The 20,874-nt window shown below is 47.3% G+C and overlaps 2 protein-coding genes across 6 annotated transcripts in view; one reads left to right on the top strand and one right to left on the bottom strand.

Annotated features, from left to right (window-relative positions):
* Positions 1 to 584: 584 nt before the first annotated feature.
* On the bottom strand, positions 585 to 14,902 carry Caly (calcyon neuron specific vesicular protein). 4 transcript variants are annotated; one of them, XM_059264919.1, is made up of 6 exons: positions 14,696 to 14,902; positions 5,542 to 5,701; positions 4,074 to 4,184; positions 2,767 to 2,880; positions 1,028 to 1,409; positions 585 to 739 (listed from the first exon to the last, which is right to left on the bottom strand). In XM_059264919.1, the coding sequence occupies exons 2-5, from the start codon at positions 5,674 to 5,676 to the stop codon at positions 1,074 to 1,076; spliced, it is 696 nt and encodes a 231-aa protein (XP_059120902.1). In that variant the 5' UTR covers positions 5,677 to 5,701; positions 14,696 to 14,902; the 3' UTR covers positions 585 to 739; positions 1,028 to 1,073. The 4 variants fall into 4 exon arrangements, with proteins under 4 accessions (XP_059120902.1, XP_059120917.1, XP_059120909.1 ...); XM_059264934.1 differs by lacking the exon at positions 14,696 to 14,902 and adding an exon at positions 14,332 to 14,455; XM_059264926.1 differs by lacking the exon at positions 14,696 to 14,902 and adding an exon at positions 13,821 to 14,011.
* The window catches only part of Prap1 (proline rich acidic protein 1), a 20,706-nt gene continuing 13,047 nt past the window's right edge, over positions 13,216 to 20,874 (top strand). The window contains exon 1 of one of the 2 annotated variants that reach the window (XM_059264950.1): positions 13,216 to 13,714. The gene's annotated coding sequence lies outside the window, so the exon portion shown is untranslated. Of the gene's footprint in view, positions 13,715 to 13,736; positions 14,495 to 20,874 lie in introns of those variants that run through there. The other variant, XM_059264958.1, reaches the window with a different exon arrangement.

Below are 20,874 nucleotides of genomic sequence, written 5' to 3'. Positions count from 1 at the left end.
ACTCGGAATCAAGGGCTAGTTGTGGTAGGGAGAGAAAGGGACAAGGGACCCAGGACAGCTCCACTGGGACCTTTAGACAATCCACCTCCTGTCTAGCTCCTAAATGGAAATGGCAATGCTAGGGGAGGGATCGAGGGAGCCCTCCAACTCCCAGAAGGCCAATCACACAGTCCCTGTGAGGTCTCACCCCCAGCTCAGGTCAGTATTCATTCCCTTCTTAAGTCATTTCTGCTGTGAGTGACTTATTTAGGGGAAGAACTCATTGTGAGTGGTTCCAAAACCCAGGAGCCCCTCCCAGAGGAGGATAGTCCTGTTTCATGGAGAGGATCCAGAACCAGACCCAGCACCAGGTAGATGATAGGTAGGTGCAGCAGAAGGTAGGTAGATCTTCGGGCAGTCAAGGGCCACCCTAATTCCCCTGAGTGGCTTATTCCATTGTGTCCAGTGCCCTTAGGCCAGGCTGGAGTTGGGGAAGGGCAAGGCCTGTTCCTCTTCCTCAGAAGCAGGCACCCTCAGGTGTCCTCCTAGGTTTGGGGACTAATGAAAATGCTCACACAAGCTGAAACCAAAAGAGAAACCAAGACTCAGGTGGATGTGAATCTTTACTTACAGAAAAGCAGCAGAGCCAGAGGCCCACCAGGGACAGGGGCTTCAGCGGGGTGCTGTGGGGCAGGAGGACAATCACTGGGGGGAGAAGCATCAGGAGGTGCACAGGTTTTCAAATAGCTTGTGGGAGACGCTGTGAAGACAGAAGGGTCAGAGTGAAAGGGACAGAGGACTGGTGTGTTGGACAGGAAAGCAAGCCCTGTGCACAGACCTGGAGGTAGCCTCGAGAGAGGGTGCACATCTGGGTGGGCATCTGGGTCTGGTAGGATATAGTGAGGGATATAGGGAAATGGGGGAGGGGGTGCGGGGCGGAGAAGCGCGGGGAAGGGCGGGAGAGATGGGTAGGGTAGGGCAGGGTAGGGCAGAGCAAGCCTGTGACCCTGCGAGCTAGCCAGTCCCTGTTTAGAGGGGACACACTTACCCCAGTCACTGGCGGAGGGGGAGGGGGCAGGGGAACGGGACGGCAGTCACTGGGGGGCCTGGGACGGCATGCCCTCTGTCTTCGGTGGGTCTCCTTCCTCTCTCATGGCCGAAGGCTTTCCTGATGGCTCTATGCTGGATGGCTCCGTGCCCGCTGCCGCTGCCGCTGTAGTGGACACAACCACCGCCGCAGGGGTGGGGCCCTTATGCTCTTCCTTGGGGGCCCGGTAGCTGTTCCCCCAGATGGCGGGCATCTCGGTGACATGCTTGCGGTTCACAGGGTAGGCCCCGAGGGCTGCCAGGATGTTGCGGTGGCGATCTTGGTTATCGGTGTCCATCTCCGTGTAGTACATCTCCAGGGTCAGCGGGGTGCAGATCTTGTGCTGTAGCAGAGGCATGTTTCGGACCGGCAGGGGATGGGGAATCACAGTGAAAGAAGAGGAGGAGGAAGGGTCATACTTAAAAACACACAAAGGCGGCTTTGGCTTCCGGTCAGAGGGTCAGAGCCTGAGGCTCCTTGGAGAAGGGGGTGGTGTGATGTGGGGCCTCCACCTGCGAGGAGTCTTTTAGAACTATGCTCTGTGGGAAAGGTGGACAGCACAGACTGGTGTGGGGAACCATGCTTGTAATCCCGGCACTGGGTAGGTTGAGGCAGGAGGATTGATGGGAGCTGGAGGCTGGTATGGGTACATAGTGAATTCCAGAACAGCCAAAGCTGAAAATGTCTCCCCTCCCCGAAAAAAAAAAAACAACCCAGCAGCCGGACTTCAGTGCCTCTGTGAACTCCATCCCAGAGACCAGAGGATTAAGGGGAAAAAAGAGGAGACATTACTTCTAAAATATGAAGCACTTTAAAAAACATTGAAATTTATAACTTTCATTTAATAGAGTTGAGATTTTTAAAGTAGAAGGAAATATTTACTAAGTATGCAGAAAGCACTGATGTCCATAATACATTTAAAAGTCTCTCACATGGGCCAGTGGTGGTAATACATGCTTTAATCCCTTGGGAGGCAAAGACACTATCTCTGTGAGTTCCAAGCCAGCCAGGGCTACACAGTGAGACCCTATTTCAGGAAAAAAAAAAAAATCAAAGAAACAAACCTCTTAAAGTCTAAGGAAAAGACAAAAGGGCTCAGTAAAGAAACCCGCTAAGTGCAGGAAGGGCTCCTGCAGTTCTGCTGGCACCTCCTACTTCAGTTTAGATGAAAACAAAAACAAAATAACAAACAAACAAAAACCCTTCCTCTCTCTGTTTTCAAATTTTACTTTGTGTGTCTGTAACTGTGCTTGAGTTGGCTGGAGGAGGTCTCCTTGAGACAGGGTCTCTCACAGAACCTGGAGCAAGCCTTAGCAACTGTCTTGCTCTGTCACCTCACAGTGCTGGGGTTACAGGCAGTCACATCTGGCCTTTTACATGGGTTCTGGGGATTTGAACCCAGGTCCTCATGCTTATACAGCCTGTGCTTTTCCCTATGAGCCATTTCTGTGGCCCTAAAACCAACCTTTTCTAGGAAATTTTCAAAAGATGGGATCTTGGTATGTTCTGGGAAGTAAGGGGATCAATCACACAGGGACAGTCTTGTCATTTAGAAGGAACCCCAGGGGTGTGAGATGGGAAGCATCTTCCTTTGATGCTGTCACAGAAAGCCCTCCACATCCTGGCATTGACTAGAGACCATAGGAGGACCATGGTGGTCTCTACTGTCCCTGCCCTGGTCTTTGGTCCCTGAGGCTTACCCGAAGCAGGAAGCCATCTGGGCAGGAGAACTGGTCATACCAAATGGCCTTGTACATGATCAGCACACAGCCCATGAGTGCCATGGCAAAGGCGATCATCCTTGCAGTGGGCACCTGGCAGAGAGAAAGGAGCAGAATTTAGTGCAGGTGAGCTACAGCGGGGCCAGCCTTCCTGAGGGAATGGCCCCTAAGAACTGGGCCTGGGCACAATGCCACTGCCCCTACATCTTGTCTCCTTCCTTGAGGTCAGCTCCAGGACCAGCCCAGCTTTGCTGGGATTATGGAAACATCCATGATCAGTTAAGTTGCACGCAGCCAATTGACCCAGAAGGTGCTATTAGGAACTGGTTTGCACTGCCCATGTGGCCTGCAGAAGTTGGTTGTTGTGTGATATTTTGTTTGTGTTCTGACAAATAAAGCTTGCCTGGAGATCAGAGGGCGGAGCTAGACACTAGTTAACCATAGAGGCCAGGCAGTGGTGGCACACACCTTTAATCCCAGCACTAGGGAGTGGAGAAAGCAATATAAGGTGGGTGGAGACAGGATCTCAACCCTGATTTGGTCTGAGAATTCATAGAGGTAAGAAGTTTCTAGTGGCTGCTGCTCTGTTTCTCTGATCTTTCAGCTTTCATCCTCGATATCTGACTCTGGGTTTTTAATTATTAAGACTAATTAGGATCACACTTCAGTTAGTGGTCATCACAGCAGGAGTATTGGGAGAGGAAGCAGTGTGTGTGCGTGCATGTGTGCACGCGCGCGCACGTGTGTGTGTGTGTGTGTGTGTGTGTGTGTGTGTGTGTGTGTTTAACAGCTAGTGAGGCAGGTGCATTAGTACCACCCTGGGTGGATCCAAAGAGCAGCACCTTTAATGCTCACTTCCATTGAAGAAACTACGGGAAAGGGCAGGTGTTGCTTCTGAAAATGGAAAAGCATTAGAAATAGTCAGCTAAAAGTGATTATTAAAACCATTACTGTTGTGGTTAAAAGAAGACAAAGAGGAGACATTTGCCAGATAAAAGGTAAAGCTCATATCAGTTTCACAGAAAGCCTGCAAGGAGGTAGAAAATGATGGGCTGGGAAACAGGTGCTTCCCATGGGAAGTGTCTCCCAGGAGCTCAGGCTGCTCAGAAGAAGGCTGGGAGGATGGACAGCTAGGTGCCAGCCATCACTAGAGGTGACATCTGGGTAGGAATGATCCCTCTTGTCCCTAGGAGATCCAAGTGGGACCCAACCAGGCAAGCAAGACTTGAATTGCTCATCTAGCCTCTCCCCTGCTCTAACTTCCCACAGTGAGGGGTAATACTTACTCTGCGTCCTTCCTCTGTTTGGCAGGCCAGCCTTTGACCCTCCAAATCTGCAAACTTCTTTGGCTGGTCTGAGGAGGTAAGCTGATAGTCTGTCTGTGTTTTGATGACCACCTAAAGGAAGAGACGGTGTGGCATTGCTGGACAGCCGGCAGGGACCCAGGAAAGCCCTGGACTGAGGGGTTGGGGAGCTGGGGGGGGGTGGTGCCGACCATCTGTCTCTACTGTTTGGTGGCCAGCAGAGCTGTAACATCTCAAAGCTGAAGCCAAAGGAAGGTGGACATGGAGAGTCTGATGGGGACCACAGCTGTTCAAGGTCTCGCCAGGCCATGGATGGAGTTCCTCACTCTACAGGCGCCTTCCATCCAGGGTGCTGGCTCTCTTACATGAACTTCCCTCTCTGCTGCTCCACAGTCTGGCTCCTCTCCTTCAGGAGGTCTGACCTGACTTCTCTGACGGCTTCCAGAGTCTTGTGCCTCCAACTACATGGGGCTCAGACACGGGCAGTTCTAGGCTGTCTGTATTCTTGAGGGCAAAGGATAGATCTTCCCTCAGCATTCATTGTTACAGTAAATGCAGCTGAAGCCCACCCAGATCATTGGAGAGCTATCCTGGGCTCCTGAAGGGTCAGGCTAGGCCAGCCTGTGCTACTTTTTGCTTCTCACTGACTTCTGCTGATGTTGCCTCCTATCACCTATCCCCACCCCCGTTCAGTCACTTGCCTATTTTGTGCCATAACCTAGAGCCCTGCCCAGAAAAGAAAGAATGGTGTCCTAGTTTGGGTTACTATTGCTGTGATGAAATACCATGACCAAAAACAAGAAGGGGAAGAAAGAGTTTATGTGGCTTACATATCCACATCATTGTCTATCATTGAAGGAAGTCAGGACAGGAACTCAAACATCTGGAATCCGGAGGCAGGAGCTGATGCAGAAGCCATGGAGGAGAGCTGCTTCCTGGCTTGTTACCCATGGCTTGCTCCTCATACTTTCTTATAGAACCCAGGACTGCTAGCCCAGGGATGGCACCAACCACAATGGGCTTAGCCTGCTCCATCAGTCATTAAGAAAATGCTCTGTAGGCTTGCCTACAGCTGGATCTTATGAAGCCATTTTCTCAATGGAGGTTTTCTCCTCTCAGATGACTATAACTGGTATCAAGTTGACATCAAATTAGCCGACATGAGTGGTAACTGCAACTTGCTGGTCCCTGTTAGATTACATCACAGTCTGAGTGCTTAAATTCTGAGGAATCCAGTGGTTAATTTACCCTGTTTCAGATGAGGTAGGAGCTCTGGATATGAGAGAGCTAACCATGAGGTCACACTTGTCAGGGGTTAGTTTGGATTTTTGCCTAGCTTGGCCTATCCTCAGGGCACTTTGGAGGAGGCAACATCTACATAAACCTTACCCACACCTCTTTGTCCCTAGGTAAGCTGTGAAAGCCTCCCGCACTGTCTCAGGCTACTCACCTGGTCAGAGAATGATGGCTGGAGCTGGCTGACATCCAGGGGACTGATAAGAGGGACACTGTCCATGGCAGCCCCATCCTGGCCTCCTGTGTCCTTGCCTGAATTCCCAGAGAAGCTGAAGCCCAGCTTCACCATGGTGGATGGTGGTCCTTGTCCCAGCCTAGAAACAGAGTTAGAGTCACCACTTACGAGTCATCCTATGGACAGCCACATAGCTAGATCTGGAGTAAGGACCCAGAATGGTCCCAACACTCCTCATACAAAATCCAGGGATTTGCTGTAAGAGGTCCAGCTCAAGGTTTCACATCCCTTCCTGACCTCCCAGCAGTGCAGAATGGTGCCTCTGGCCAGAGAATATCTCAAAATAGAACTGAGGCATCTTCCTCCAGCCAGCCTGCTCTGGCATGTGCTTTAAGGACACATATTCCACTGGGAGGAAAAGATTCAGGGAGCAGTTGAGAGAGCTGGACTGCCAGACTAAGCAGGAGGCCCAGATTAATGTGAATTTGTTAACTGTTGATATTTTAAAACAGAACAAAACACAACAAAGAACATCCATCCCATGCAATATGGGATATGTCCATATTAATTCCCATTGGTTATCTATGTGAAATTCAAAGGAAGGTATCAAAAGTATGCAGTCTGGTGGTGCAGGAAGACCAGGCCTTTGGAGAGCTGAGCTTGCATCCTGCCAGTCAGGTAGTGATTGCAGTCTGGAGGAGGGTGCAGGTCCCACTGACTCCGGGTAAGTGCAGAATAAACATGTTCAAGGCTAGAGAGATGGCTCAGCAGTTAAGAATGCTTGCTGCTCTTGCAGAGGACCTAGGCTGGGTTTCTAGCATCCATACAAAATGAGGACCTAGGCTGGGTTTCTAGCATCCATACAAAATGCCTTCATGGCTGGGTGGTGGTGGCGCATGCCTTTAATCCCAGCACTTGGGAGGCAGAGCCAGGCGGATCTCTGTGAGTTCAAGGCCAGCCTGGTCTACAGAGTAAGATCCAGGACAGGCACCAAAACTACACAGAGAAACTCTGTCTTGAAAAACAAAACAAAACAAAACAAAACAAAAATGCCTTCACAACTTCCTGTAACTCTGCTGCCCTCTTCTGTCCTCCACATATTTCTGAATGCATGTAGTATACATACACACAGACATACAAATGTAAACATAATAAATAAATAAATAAATAAATAAATAAATAAATAAATATATATATTTTTTTTTTGAGACAGGGTTTCTCTGTGTAGTTTTAGTGCCTGTCCTGGATCTCGCTCTGTAGAGCAGGCTGGCCTCGAACTCACAGAGATCCACTTGGCTCTGCCTCCCAAGTGCTAGGATTAAAGGCATGTGCCACCACTGCCCGGCAAATAAATGTTTTTTAAAAAGGAGTGTACACTCTGATCTTGTGGCTGCTCTCTGTGGGGAAAGGATCTCTAAGCTGACGGATGGAAAGTGAAACATTCCATTATTAAAACCCTCTCGGAACTGTGTGTTGTGGTGCTTGCTTTTATTCCTGGCTCTTAGGAGGCAGAGGAAGGTAGATCTCTGAGTTCGAGGCCAGCCTGCTCTATACAGCAAGTTCCAGGGCAGCTAGTGATGCACAGTGAGACTCTGTCTCAAAAAATAAAATAAAATACTACAAAACTAAACAACCCCCCATCTCACGTAGAACTCCAATCTCAGACAAAGTCATGCCAAGGTAACCATTTTTAAAAGGAAATGCTGCCAATGTGTTGCAAAATTTCCAGGAAAAGAACAAAGGAGCCCTCATCAGCTCCTCTTGCCCCCTTCACAGCTCTCAAGCACATTGGGAGGGAGGAAATCACAGGTCAGCCCCACCCACAAATGGTGGAGACTTTAAGTGAAACCTAAGCAAGCTGAGTTCAGCAAAATATAAAAAGATCAAAAAAAAAAAAAAGGGGGGGGGGGGCTGGAGAGATGGCTCAGAGGTTAAGAGCACTGACTGCTCTTCCAAAGGACCCGAGTTCAATTCCCAGCAACTACATGGTGGCTCACAACTATCTGTAATGAGATCTGGCACCTTGTTCTGTATACATAATAAATAAATAAATCTTAAAAAAAAAAAAAGATCAAAAAAAGTTGTGTGTAAGAACCAGGGAGGCTATATAGCAGGGGGGACCCTAGGATGACTGTGGCTTATAATAAGTTTTGGTTTTACTCAATTACTGGGCAAGCCTCAATGAAACATTTCACAATTAGGATAAGAATTTACACTGTATCAAGCTGATACTAGAAAAATAAATAAAAAAGTGAAAAACAAAACAAAAAGTTGTGTGTATTCTGGTGTGAAATTTTGAAGGCAATTCCATGGGGCTGGGAGATGGCTTAGTCAGCAAAGTACTTGCTATGCAAGCACAAGGACCTTGTTCAGACCCCCAGCACCCAGAGAAGCTGGGCCAGTGGCTTGCATCTGTAACCACAGGGCTGGGAGGAAATGGGCAGAGACATGTGGATCTGGTGGCTCAACAGCCAGCTTGCCAGTATAGCTGAAACAGAGAGCTTGACGTTCAGTGAGAGACCCTGTCTCTAAAAATAAGGTGGAGAGTCATAGAGGAAAACACCCAAAGTGACCTATGTACACACAGGTGAGTGTACTTGAACACATAGGCACACATCACACACACACACACACACACACACACACACACACACACACACACTGGAGCTGGAGAGATGGTTCAGTAGGGAAGAGCACTTGTTGCTCTTGCATAAGACCTGGGTTCAGTTCCCAGCACCAACGTGGTGGCTCAAAATGGTTTATAAAACCAGTTCTGGAGATCTGACACCCTCTTCTGACCCCTACAGGCACCAGACACATAAGTGGTGCACATACATACATGTAGGCAAAACGTTTACTCTGACACACAAAATAAAATAAATCTAAATTAAACAAAATAAGAAGGGATTGGAGAGATGGCTTAGCCGTTGAAAGCACTGGCTGCTTTTACAGAGGTCCTGGGTTCAGTTCCTAACATCCACATAGTGACTCACAACCATCCATAATTCCAGTTTGAGAGGATCTGATGCCCTTTTCTGACCTCCACAAGCATGAGACACTCACATGGTACTCAGACATACATTCAGGTAAAATACCTATACAAATAAAAGAAAAAAATTTAAAAATAAGAAAGGCTGGTTGTGGTGGCATATGCCTTTAATTCCAGCACCTGGGAGGCAGAGTTCCAGGACAGCAAGGGCTACAAAGAGAAATCCTATTTCAAAAAGCAAAACAAAACAAAAACCCAAACCAAACCAAACCAAACCAACCAACCAACAAACAAAAAACAACAACCCCCCCCCCCAAAAAAAAACCCCTCCAAAACCAAATAAATAAGTAAATATAAAAAATAGTCAGACAGCGGTGGTGCATGCCTTTAACCCCAGCATTTGGGAGGCAGAGGCTGGAAGATCTCTATGAGTTTGAGGCCAGTCTGGTCTACATATTGAGTTCCAGGACAGTCAAGGCTACACAGAGAAACCCTGTCTTGATACTCCCCAATCCCCCCATGTCCCCTTCCCCCAGAAAAAAAAAGAAAAGAAAAAAAAGCTATCTCTACATTAACAGCCTAAAGGAGATAATCATCTGGGTGGTTTTATCAGGAGTCAAAAAGATATTTGGTAAGACTTGAAGTTCATTCACAAATTAAAAAAATTTGTTTGCACAATTAGGGCAGAGGGAGAATGTTCCTAAACTCCATGAAGGTTAGACACACAAAAAACCCAACAGATTAATGAACATAAGTTTTGTTATTATTTTTCTTTATTTTGTCTTTTGAAACAGAGTCTCATATAGTCCGGGCTGACCTTGAATTTCTGACCCTCCTTCCTCAGATTCCTGAGTCCTGGATTACAGGTGTGCATCATCACATATGGCTTGAATTTGGGCCTTCTGTTTTGGAGACCGTGGAGATGTAGATGACCTGGGCTGATGTGGTGATTTGCATAAGAATGGCCTGCATAGGCTCATATAGTTGAATTCTTAGTCACTAGGGAGTGACACTATTTAAAAGGATTAGAAGGATTAGGAGCTGTGGCCTTGTTGGAGGAAGTGTGTCACTGGGAGTGAGCTTTGAGGTTTCAAAAGCCCAAGCCAGGCTGTGTGTGTGTGTGTGTGTGTGTGTGTGTGTGTGTGTGTGTGTGTGTCTGCCTGTGAATCAGGATGTAGCTCTCAGCTACTTCTCCAATACCATGCCTGCCATTCCTGCTGCCATGCTCCTCTTCATGATGATAATAGACTAAACCTCCAAAACTGTAAGCAAGCCTTCAATTGAATGCTTTCTTTCATAAGAGTTGCCTTGGTCATGGTGTCTCTTCACAGTAATAGAACAGTGACTAACACAGCTGATGAAGTGCCGGAAACTGTGGTCCTGCGTGCTCAGCCAGCACAGTTTCACCAGGCAAAGGAACCAGGCCAGAGGTCCAGAGAGCAGTGCAGAGTATTCATGGATGAAATAGCTTTTGTGTTTAAATGCAAAGACAAATCCTCCACATATAAAGTATAAAAAATGAAAGAGTCCAGGGTCAGTGAGATGGCTGAGTGGGTAAAAGCACTCGCTGCCAAGTCTGAAAACCTGAGTTCAATCCCCAGGACTCACCTGGTAGAAGGAGAAAACTGCCTCATGCAGTTGTGCTCTGACTTCCACATGTGTGCCATGACATAAGGGTGCTCACTCACACACAATAAATAAGTGCAATAAAAAATTTGAAGGGCTCAGTGGTTAAGAGTACTGGCTATTCTTCCAGAGGACCTCTGTTCAGTTCCTAGCACCTACAAAACAGCTCACAGCTATCTGTAACTCCAGTTCTAGGGGATCCAATGGTCTCTTCTGAACTCCATGGGTACCAGAAATACATGTGGTGCACACACAAACATACATGTAAAACACTCATACACACAAACATTTTAAAATGATAAAGTCCAGTTAAATTTGAGTTCTTAGAAAGCAGATATATTTCTATGTCAGTGGCAAAAATATTTTTGAGAAAAAAGTGTGTTAATTTTTTTTTATTATTTTTAATTATATGTGTCTATGTGCAAATTTATTTTATTATGTTTTGCCTGAGTGTGTGTCTGTGTCCACTTGCAGAGGTCAGAAGAAGGCGACACATTCCTCCGGAACTGGAGTTTGTGTGTATCTGTTCATGCAGTTGTCCTCAGAAGCTAAAGGTGTCAGATCCTCTGGAACTGAAGTTACAGGAAGCTGGGAGCTGCCTGATGTGGGTGCTTAGAATGCAACTTAGGTCCTCTATGCTCTTAACCACTGAACTATCTCACCAGATCCAGTTCTTTCTTTCTTTTTTTTTTTTTTTATGAAGTTGGGTCTCACTATATAGTCCTCTATAGTTCAAGGCTGGCCTTGAACTCAAGAGCATCTTGCCTCACCCCATGGTAAGCCAGCTAAGATTCTATTTAAATAGTTTCAAAGCCCAGGACAGAGATTATGGGCAAGTGCTCCACATGGAAAGCCATGAAATATTGACTGGGGGGCCAAGGAACGTCAGAATCCTCCATCAAGTAGGGAAGGCTCTCTAGGGCAGATTTTGGAGGTCTTTATGCTTAAACATCTCTGACTGTATATGTAGAATCAACAACTCCCAATCAAAATTCCAACAAATTTGTTTATGAATTGCTAATAATAAAGCTGATTGGCCAACAGCAGGGCAGAAAGAGATTGGTCAAGGCAGCCTGACACAGGGAGAATGCTGGGAGAGAAAGGCCGAGTCAGGGCAGTCAAGAGAGATGCAAGCCAGCGCCCAGAAAGCAAGATATGCTAGAGGACAGGTAAAACCACAAGCCACGTGGCAATACATAGATTAATAGAAATGGGTTAATTTAAATGTAAGAGTTAGCTAGTAACAAGCCTGATCTATCAGCCAACCATTTATAATTCATATTCAGTCTTTGTGTTGGTTATGTGGGATCGGGCATTCAGGACAGGAAATTCCACTTACGATGAACTTGAAACATGAAAATTTTATGTACAAGGTAGAAAGACAGGAACGCACAGATGTCTTTACAAAAGAAATCTATCTGCTGGGTGCCTGCCTTGAACACAGCAGTGTACATTAGTGCTGCTGATGCCTTGTGGAGAGAAACACATTTGACACATTCTATACATTCAGACCTCAGTTAATAGCGGAGAGGCTGCTTGTGTCTTAAAGTCCACTTGGAGTGAAGCAGATCTCATCACTACATGCATATTTGAACACACATAATGAGCACACGTGTGTGTACATACAATGCACACATGAACACAATAATTTATTCTGGGTGCATGAATATGGAAAACTGAGACAACAAAGCACTTCCAAGACAATACAGGAGAATGTTTCCAATCTCAGGAAGAGGGAGATTTCACCAGCAACATTCAGATTTCACCAGATTTCCTTTCATAAGAGGAAATCTCAATAAAATTACCTTCCATGTTGAAATTAAAAATCCCTGCCTATCAAGACAAGACCTTCAAAGAGGAGAAACAGAAACCTTAACTGGGCGATATTTACAATGCACAAGTGACAACAGGATGTTGTGGGTTAACTGATGTCCCCACAAAGAGGACACCAAGTTTTAACTCTTAGTATCTGTGAAAGAGACTTTATTTGAAACAGTCCTTAGAGTTGTAATGGAGTTAAGATGAAGTCTTATTAGAACTGGTAGGGGCGGGTTATCCACTGTGGGCATCCTTACAAGAGGATTTGGACCTAAGGGGAATGCCTTCTGCAGATGGAGGCAGGCTGTAGTGACGCAGCTGCTATCCAAAGACTGCTCAGGACAGCAGAGACTGGAAGGAGCAAAGGAAGACCCTCTGGAAGCTTCAGCAGAAGCAGGGCTCTGCTGAAATCTGCTTTTGGACTTCTTGCCTCCAGGATGGTAAAAGTTGTGGTTATTTTGGACAGCCACCCTCGGAAGGCCAGCTGCCCTCCAGACCTGCAGATAACCACTGCTTCTCCCTCTCTACTGGCGGGGCCACATAGATGTGACAGCCCCGAGGAACACAGAGGAGATGGTGTTTCAGAGCTGTCCAGTGTTAGGGACAGCTGGGTGCAGAACTTCCCAGGGCAAGAAAGTAGAGAAGGAAGGCTGGGTAGGGGATGAGGAAGGTATGGTTATGAAGAGGAGGGGGAAAAACAGCATCTACACTCTCTCCCCCATCTCAGGCGGGCCCTCGAAGACACTGGTCCCTCTGATGTGTGTTACACCTGTGACCTTCCGCCTGGCCCAGCCCTTACAGAGATCAGGCAGTTGTCAACAAAGAACCTCTTTAAGAGGTGGATCCAGTCCTAAGGAGGGAGCTGGCTCTATCTACGTTGGCCCTGGGTACGTGGGAAATCGGATGGCTTAGGGGCAACCCGATGGACATTGTGATAGAGATGGACAGGAAATTATTATAAAGAATATAAACGGCTGGCCAGGTGATAAGCGGAGGCAAAAGAACCAGGAAAATGGAAACCGACAGAAGATGGCGTCCTCCCCACGCATTCCAGTCTCTACTACCATCAGCAAGAGACCCCTCCCTCCCTTCCTTCGAAATCCGCCTTTGGTTGCCACGGTGACGCAGCCGAGGGCTAGTTTACGTCACCGTGGGTTCCCATGGCAACGGAGGCAGGTTCCCCCCCGCCCCCCCAGCACCATGTCAAGTTTCTAGTCCTCCATAGCTAGGCAGAACATCGCAAACCAAGGGCTCTGTGTAAACTCTCCCCTCCTCTCAGCACACCAAAAGAGTCCATTCTGGATCTTGGGGGCACTCGCTGGGAGATGGCAGGGGTCATAAAGCTTTAGAATTAGGAAGGCGTCCCAACACCACCCACGGGTCCTTCCTCCATCCTACTCTGTCATTTTTGTCTCCTAAGGATTTGCTGCTCATTCGCAGTGCTCTCCGGGGGACGGGGCGGGGCATCTCTGGTCACGATCTAGGGGTTGCGCACCGACAGGATGTTGACGGACAAACGATGAGGGATGCGGACTCTTACTTGAAAGCCCATAAAAGCTGGGCTAGAGGTCACAGACTCACTTTCACACGCACTCTTTCATGCTGCGTCACACAGAAGGGCATGTTGGTGCGGACTCCTGCCCTCGTCCTGCTCCCCAAACAACCCCACGCCACAGCCCTGCCGCAGCGCCCACCCTGGTCTGCTTGCATCCCAGCCCTGTAGGTAGTGGTTTGCCTCTAGTTTTAAGGGCTGTTGTTCTGCGGGGGCCCAAGCAAAGGGGGACAGAGAGGAGGTACACGGTTGCTCGCAGTTCCCCACACTCACCAGCCACCTGTGGCCCAGCATCCGGAGCCAGGCGAGCTGCGGCAGGTGGTTTGAGACAAGTGGCTGCCCTACCTCCCACCCTCCTCGAACCTTCACGCAGCGACCCCCATCATGCCCTCCCATGCGCAGACAGCAGACAGACTCAATGCTCTGGTCAACACCCCTTCTGCTGACCTCTTTCTCCCCATCTGGCTGTTTCCCCTTTTCTTCACCCCACCCCCACAGCAGACGGAACCGAACAGGAGCTGAGATTCGTGCCCCTGGGCCACCTTGGGGATGTACAGCTCCCACTGGCTCTCCCGGACCTGCAGAGGTGGAGCCAGCCCACAGGGAGGGGGCTGCAGTCACCATGGACTGGGTGGGCTGAGGTCCAACTGTCCCACTGTCTCTGCTACCCTACTATGCCCAGGATGGGGAATTCCAGCCTCATATGAGATTTGTGCTGTCTGAGCAGCCATAATTCTTTATAATGTCCAGGCTGCCATTGACCTGTAGGGGTTTCTCGACATACCTCGAGGTCTAGGGACCACTCCACCTCAAGTCAGCAGAGCTTCCCCCAGCTGTCCCGAGAGGTCTAATGATCATCCTCCACCCAAGCCAGCAGGGCCAGCCCGATTTCTAGTGGAGACCACGGGGAGGAGATGGCTGTGCTCCATCGCTCTGGCAGCCATCAGGTTAGCCAAATTACTCCCACATAGACTCTCATCCCCTACACCCATATTCTTGCACATACATCCCACACGCGCACACTCGCACGCTCTTGCACCCGCTCCCCCATCTTCACACCTCTCACATCCCTGCACCCTTGCACACCCACGCACACATTCTGGCCCCCTCGTCCCCATTCCAAAAGGAGAAACGTGGAAATGGCTCACAGGCAGCTCACAGGCAGTTGCTGCAGGACGCAGTCGCGGGAGGACGGGGATGCGGTGTGGATGCGGAGGATGCAGTTCCAGACGCTTCGCCACCAGGCGGGGCGGGCAAGGGGCTGGAGCCTGAGAACGAGGCTGTGGTTGCCATGGAGATGCAGGCTGGAGGAGGGACCACTGTGGCTCAGGTGGCCTCACACCCCCCTCCCACAGCAGGCCTCTGCACTGTCTCTAATCACAATCACACACCTGACACACACGCTTCACACACCTCTGACACGCATTTCACATATCTGATACACACTTCACCTCTCCCCATCTCACATACTGCTAAGACACACCTCACACACACTTTGCACCCCTGACACACAGCATGCGGAGTCATACACCACACCAGATCTCACACTTCATCACTTTGCTGCAGGGTGCAGACACCAAACCAGAGGAGCCCTGGCTGCTCCTCCAGCTGGATTCCTGGATTTAAGGAGGATCCAGAACCTTCCCCTGACCATCTCACAGTAGAGCCTGGGGTCAGGACAGCTGAGGTTGGCCTCTTGCCCGGAGGGTACTCCTCTAGGTGCCAGTGTCTGAACTCCTGGGCTGGAAGCTTCCCTAGGACTGGCCTTGTCTATTTTGGTCACTGTTGTCTGTGTATAATATACTGTACATAATGCCAGTATGCAGAAGGCACTGACAGATGTTTGGTTGAGTGTATGCCATGTGTCACCCAGGACATCTCTGGTGGACATGCTTCTCCATGAATGGTGGTGAACAGTGACTGCACTCTGTACCCAGAGCTCAGCAGTCTTGCTGTTGACTGGAATCTTGTTGCAGTCATGCATCGTGATTTGTTCATGGACAGATGTCTGGGTTGTTCTCCTTTGTGTCTGTTGCTTGAAATGTAACAACATCCCTGGCCAAGTCTTTGTTAGTTATTGCTCTTGGGTAGATGCTGGGAACTGTTGTGAGCTGCCAATGTGGGTGCTGGGAACTGAACTCTGGCTCTCTCCAAGAGTGTCAAGTGCCATCTCTCCAGGCCCAACACTATTTTACATTCTTGTCAGCGGTGTAGAGGAGCCCTATTTATCCATAGCCCCCATTTATTATTGTCTTATATAGACATTGACACCAGCCTGCCAGCTGGCCAGAACAAACTACCGCAGATGGTTAGTCTTATTATTCTGGAGGCCAAAGCTCTGAGATCAAGGTGCTGGTGCAGGTCCTGCTAATACCCTGTTCCTTGACTTGTGTAGACAGTGTCTCTGTCACTGTCCCAATTTCTTCTAAATAGGACACCAACCATACTGGATTAGGGCCTACCCCAATGACCCCATTTTAAATTAACTACTTATCCACTTCCTCCTTCTCCTCCTCTTCTTCATCTTCCTGTTCCTCTTCCCCTTCTCCTCATCCTTCTTCTTGAGACAGCATCTCATGTAGCCTTGTTGGCCTTGACTTCTCTGTGTATCCTAGAATAATGATGAATTCCTGGTCTTCTTGACTCCACTTCTTGAGTGCTGGGATTACAGCTATGCACCACCATACCCATTTATGTGGTCCTTATAAATGATTGGGACTCAAGTCTCTGTGCATGTTTGGCAAGCATTCTACCAACTGAGCTACATCCTTGCACTAGTCAGTGTTCTCTAAAGGAACAGAGCTGATAGAAGGAATATACACGTATGTATGAGATTTATTAGATTGGCTGGGAGTATGTGATCCTGGTAGTCCAACAATGTTGTCTCACATTGGAGGCTGAGAATTCAGTGATTTTTCAATCCATGAGGCTGGATGTCTCAGCAGTCCCAAGTTGGTTCTGGAAGCCTGGAGGACTCCTGAAGAGTTGCTGATATCCAGTCTGTGTTGGAATCCAGAAGTTGCTTCTGATGCCAAAGCAACAGGATAGATGAACTTGTCAGCGAGTTAGGGCAAACAAGCAAAAGGTGACGTTTCTTTCTTCCATGTTCTTTTATTTGGACTGCTACCAAGATTTAGGAAGAAAATCGCCAAGAGGTCAAAGATCAAGTCCTTTGTGAAAGTTTATAACTACAATCACCTCATGCCCACAAGGTACTCTGTGGACATCCCCTTGGACAAAACAGTTGTCAACAAGGATGTCTTTAGAGACCCAGCCCTGAAACGCAAGGCCAGGCGGGAGGCCAAGGTCAAGTTTGAGGAAAGATACAAGACAGGGAAGAACAAATGGTTTTTCCAGAAGCTTCGCTTTTAGGTATATTTTTGTTCCCATCATTAAAAAAAAAAACCAAAAAAAAAAAAAAAAAAAAAAAGATTTAGGGCTTTTCTTCTTCTACTCAGCGCTTAGGTTTTAATTGATCCCAGATGCAGTCAAATTGATGACCAAGATTATTCATCAAAATCCTCAACTCTTGTGCTGGCTAAATTATGTCAACTTGACACAAACTATAGTCTTCTGAGAGGAGGAAACCTTGATTAAGGAAATGCTTCCACAAGATCGGGCTGTGGCCGGCCTGTAGAGCATTTTCTTAAATTAGTGATTAATGGGGAAGGGGCCTGCTCATTGTGGGTGGGGTCACCCTTGAGCTGGTGGTCCTGGGTTCTATAAGAAAATGGACTGATAATGCCATGTGGAGCAAGCCAGTAAGCAGCACCCCTCCATGGCCTCTGCCTCAGCTCTGGTCTTCAGGTTCCTGCCCTGTTTGAGTGCCTGTCCTGACTTCCTTCAGTGATGAACTACAATGTGGAAGCTTATATAAGCCCATTAAACCCTTCCCTCTCCATCTTGTTTTTTGGTCATGGTGTTTCATCACAGCAGAAGAAACTCTAACTTAAGATAGCCCTTAACAGCCTTTTAAAAAGACCCTGTCTACAAATACAGTTGCATTCTAAATGTTTAAAACTTCAGTGTAGGACTTTAGGGGAGACACAATCCAGGCAGGAGTAGGACTTTAGGTGAGACACAATCCAGGCAGGAGCAATATCCTCCCAGGCACGCGTGGTGCACTTTGCCATTTGCATCCATATTACTCTAACGACCGAAGCTCAGCACCTTCTCATGGGGCCGTTAGTCATCTGCCTGTCTTCTTTAGTGAGAGATCAACTGAGATGTTCTAAATATTTTTCAGTGGGGCTGTTTGTCTTCTTGTTATTGAGTTTTTTAAGAGTTTTTTAAATTTTTTTGAGATAAAACAGTTTTATTGGCCATTGTCAGGCTATGCAAAAATCTAGAAATAATAAATTTTGCACAAAAAACCTCCAAATAAATAATAAGCGGGAATGTAACAGCAATATGTAAATTTGTTGCTTTTTCCATGATATGAGGTAGTAACATTTTAAAGGGTCTCTCTGGTGTGAGGGTAGGTTTGGCTCACTGGGAAAAACCTTTGGAACCTTCAGCATGCCCGGGAGCTCTGTAGGCTCTGGCCAAATCCTTTGAGATTGCCAAGGAAGGTGTCCTTATGGCACTTGGCTGTGCTGAGCCCCATCCACTCAGTTGTGAAAGCACTGTCCAGCTCCTAGTCTGAAAGGAAGTCTGCTAAGTGATCATAGGAGGTCCAGACCAGAGGATGCCTGTTGAGTGTGTATCTTAGTATCCTTCCACTCAGAGTCACCAGTGGCCTAAAAACTAATTTCTCTCATAGAGAAAATATCACAGTCTTTGTCCAACCTTGTCTTCTCAAAAAAAAAAAAAAAGAGTTAAACAGGCTCCCTGGTAGGCAGACAGGGAGAGAGGCCATACCTCACTTCTCCCCGCTTCTGACCTGAGACAAAAGCCTTCCAATTTAAAACTTGTAGGCTTTTTCTCCCTTCAGCAGGCCCTGCCAATGGTCTGGTTCAACAAGTTCAAGGCCCCAGGACATGTTTACATAACAGTTATGGACCGATCAACCACCCTATCTTTCTTCAAACTTAGCAACCAACCGTAACTTAGGGGAGGAAGACTCTCCAGAGACTTTAAAAAATCCCAGCTCTAGAGAAGAGATTGCATTTTTGGCTTCCCAAGTCCCCCCTCTGCTTTGCTGAGGGTCTTGTTTTCTGTGTGTCTGCTGTATATGTGTGTGTCCCCTCCCCCCCAATAACCATCTTTCTACAGCTGGTGATTCTGTCTGCTGCTGCCTGTGATGTTTGAGTTCCTCAGCAGCTACCTGCTACCTGCTGTGCTCAAGATTTTTTCCTGCCTCTCATTTCTTTTTTGGGGGCGGGGAGTTCACAACAGGGTTTTTCTGTGTGTAGCCCTGGCTGTCCTGGACCTCGCTCTGTAGACCAGGCTGGCCTCCAACTCACAGAGATCCCCCTGCTTCTGTCTCCCGAGTGCTGAGATTAAAGGCATGCACCACCACACCCAGCTGCCTTTCAATTCTTTAACTGGCAGAGAAGACCCCTAGACCTCTCAACAGTGACAGTTCAGTACAAAGGTCTTCCTGCTCATTCTTTCCTGCTACAGCCATGAAATGAGGAGTCGGCCTTTGACCAGGCTCATGTGCTTCAACCTCTGTCCTGGTCATCAGATGTTGATGGAATATTAATGTTGTTAATTATTAATTATTAGAAGTAGTTATTAATGTTGAAAGCAAAGGTGTCTCTCTCCCCAAGCAACTGCACTAATTTGTTTTCTGTCTTGTTCATTTCCAGCTCTCTGCTTCTGGCATCTTGGCAGGGAACTCAAGCTTCTGGATTTTCTTTTCCTCATTTCAGGAGTCAGGAGTTCATCAAAAGCCTTGTCTCTCTTCCATTTTTGGATAGATATGCTTTGCTTGCACGACAATTTTCACCCCTCCCAAAGTTACATTATTAGGAGATTAAGGATAAAGATACCTTGGGGTATAATCTTATCTATGTAGACCAGTCTAGCCTTGAACTTGTTATTCTCTTGGCCCTCGCCTCCTGAGTGTTGGGATTACAAGTGTTCTCCACAATGCCCAGTTCTTTCCTTTCTTTTTCTATCTATCTATCTATCTATCTATCTATCTATCTATCTATCTATCTATCTATTTTTATGTAGTTGGAATTTTCTTTGGACTGCCAACCAGCTCCCAGATAAAGACACGGAGACTTATTACTAGTTTTGAATGCCTGGCCTTAACTTAGGCTTGTCTCAGTGGCTCTTTTAACTTAATTTAACTTGCTTTTATTCATCTACATTTTGCTTTGGAGCATTTTTCTTATTATTCCTAGCCACTTCTGGAGTCACATGACCGAATGTGCTGTCACCAGTCAGGCAAAATGCTTAGTTATTCCAGGGCCTTATGTTTTACATAATCCGTGTGCAGTGTGGTCACATAATCTGCACACAGCGTGATCATATAATCTATGTGCATGTGTGGTTTAGCTATGTAAGCCCATATATACGTGTGCCAGGTGACCTATAAAAGCAGGCTCTACCCACTCCCTGCTCCCTCTCCTTCTTGCTAGAAGTAGCACACCCCCCTCCCTGCACCTTTCTTTTCTGTAGGCCTATCCACCTCCATCCTTTCCCTTTCTTAATAAAAACTCTTATAGTGGGTTCTGTTATACCTCGTGTTTTCTCATGCCTGGTAAATAATGTTGCCAAATAAATAACAATTTTACTTTCCTTTCAGTCTGTATGTCCCACTTTTCTGCTTCCTCCATGTCTGTCTGTCTGGCCTCTGGCATCTCCTTTCCTCTCTTCTTTTTCGAGCCTAAATTCCTCCTCCTATTTACTTTCCCTGCCTGGAAGTTCCACCTATACCTCCTCTCTCATTATTGGTCATTCAGGTTTTTATTAGGCCAATCAGGTGCCTTAGACAGGCAAGGCAAAAACAGCAACACGCCGTGGTGGAGGTGGCACACGCCTTTAATCCCAGCACTCTACAAAGTGAGTTCCAGGAAAGGTGCAAAAGATACAGAGAGAAACCCTGTCTCAAAAAACCAAAAAGAAGAAAAAACAAACAAACAAACAAAAAAAGCAACACACATCTTTACATAGTTAAACAAGTATTCTGCAACATTTTTATTTATTTTTTTATTCCTATGTAGCCCCAGCTGTCCTGGAACTTGCAATGTAGTGTTAATCCCATCGATCAAGAATAAGACCACTACCACAGTTAAAGCCAAATTTGAAATAAGCTTTAATTAAATACTAGCCAGGTGGATGGGCTCTGGCCAGTCCACACCCAGGTTTCTGGGAAAGGGCTCCAAATCAAGTTTTGCAGCAGCTTAAGTATTTCCCATCAGGTCCAATCAGG

Source organism: Peromyscus eremicus, chromosome 1 (assembly GCF_949786415.1).
Source record: "Peromyscus eremicus chromosome 1, PerEre_H2_v1, whole genome shotgun sequence".
Lineage (NCBI taxonomy): Eukaryota > Metazoa > Chordata > Mammalia > Rodentia > Cricetidae > Peromyscus > Peromyscus eremicus.
The sequence above is the reverse complement of the archived record's forward strand: the minus strand, read 5'-3'. Positions and strand labels throughout refer to the sequence as shown.

Bases quoted from the DNA above. Each gene is read 5' to 3' on its own strand.
- Caly (XM_059264919.1), bottom strand. From the start codon at position 5,676: ATGGTGAAGCTGGGCTTCAGCTTCTCTGGGAATTCAGGCAAGGACACA. The intron at 4,185-5,541 runs GTGAGTAGCCTG...CTCTTCCTTTAG, and splicing joins AGCCATCATTCTCTGACCAG to GTGGTCATCAAAACACAGAC. The intron at 1,410-2,766 runs GTAAGCCTCAGG...CCTCTGCTACAG, and splicing joins CAGATGGCTTCCTGCTTCGG to CACAAGATCTGCACCCCGCT.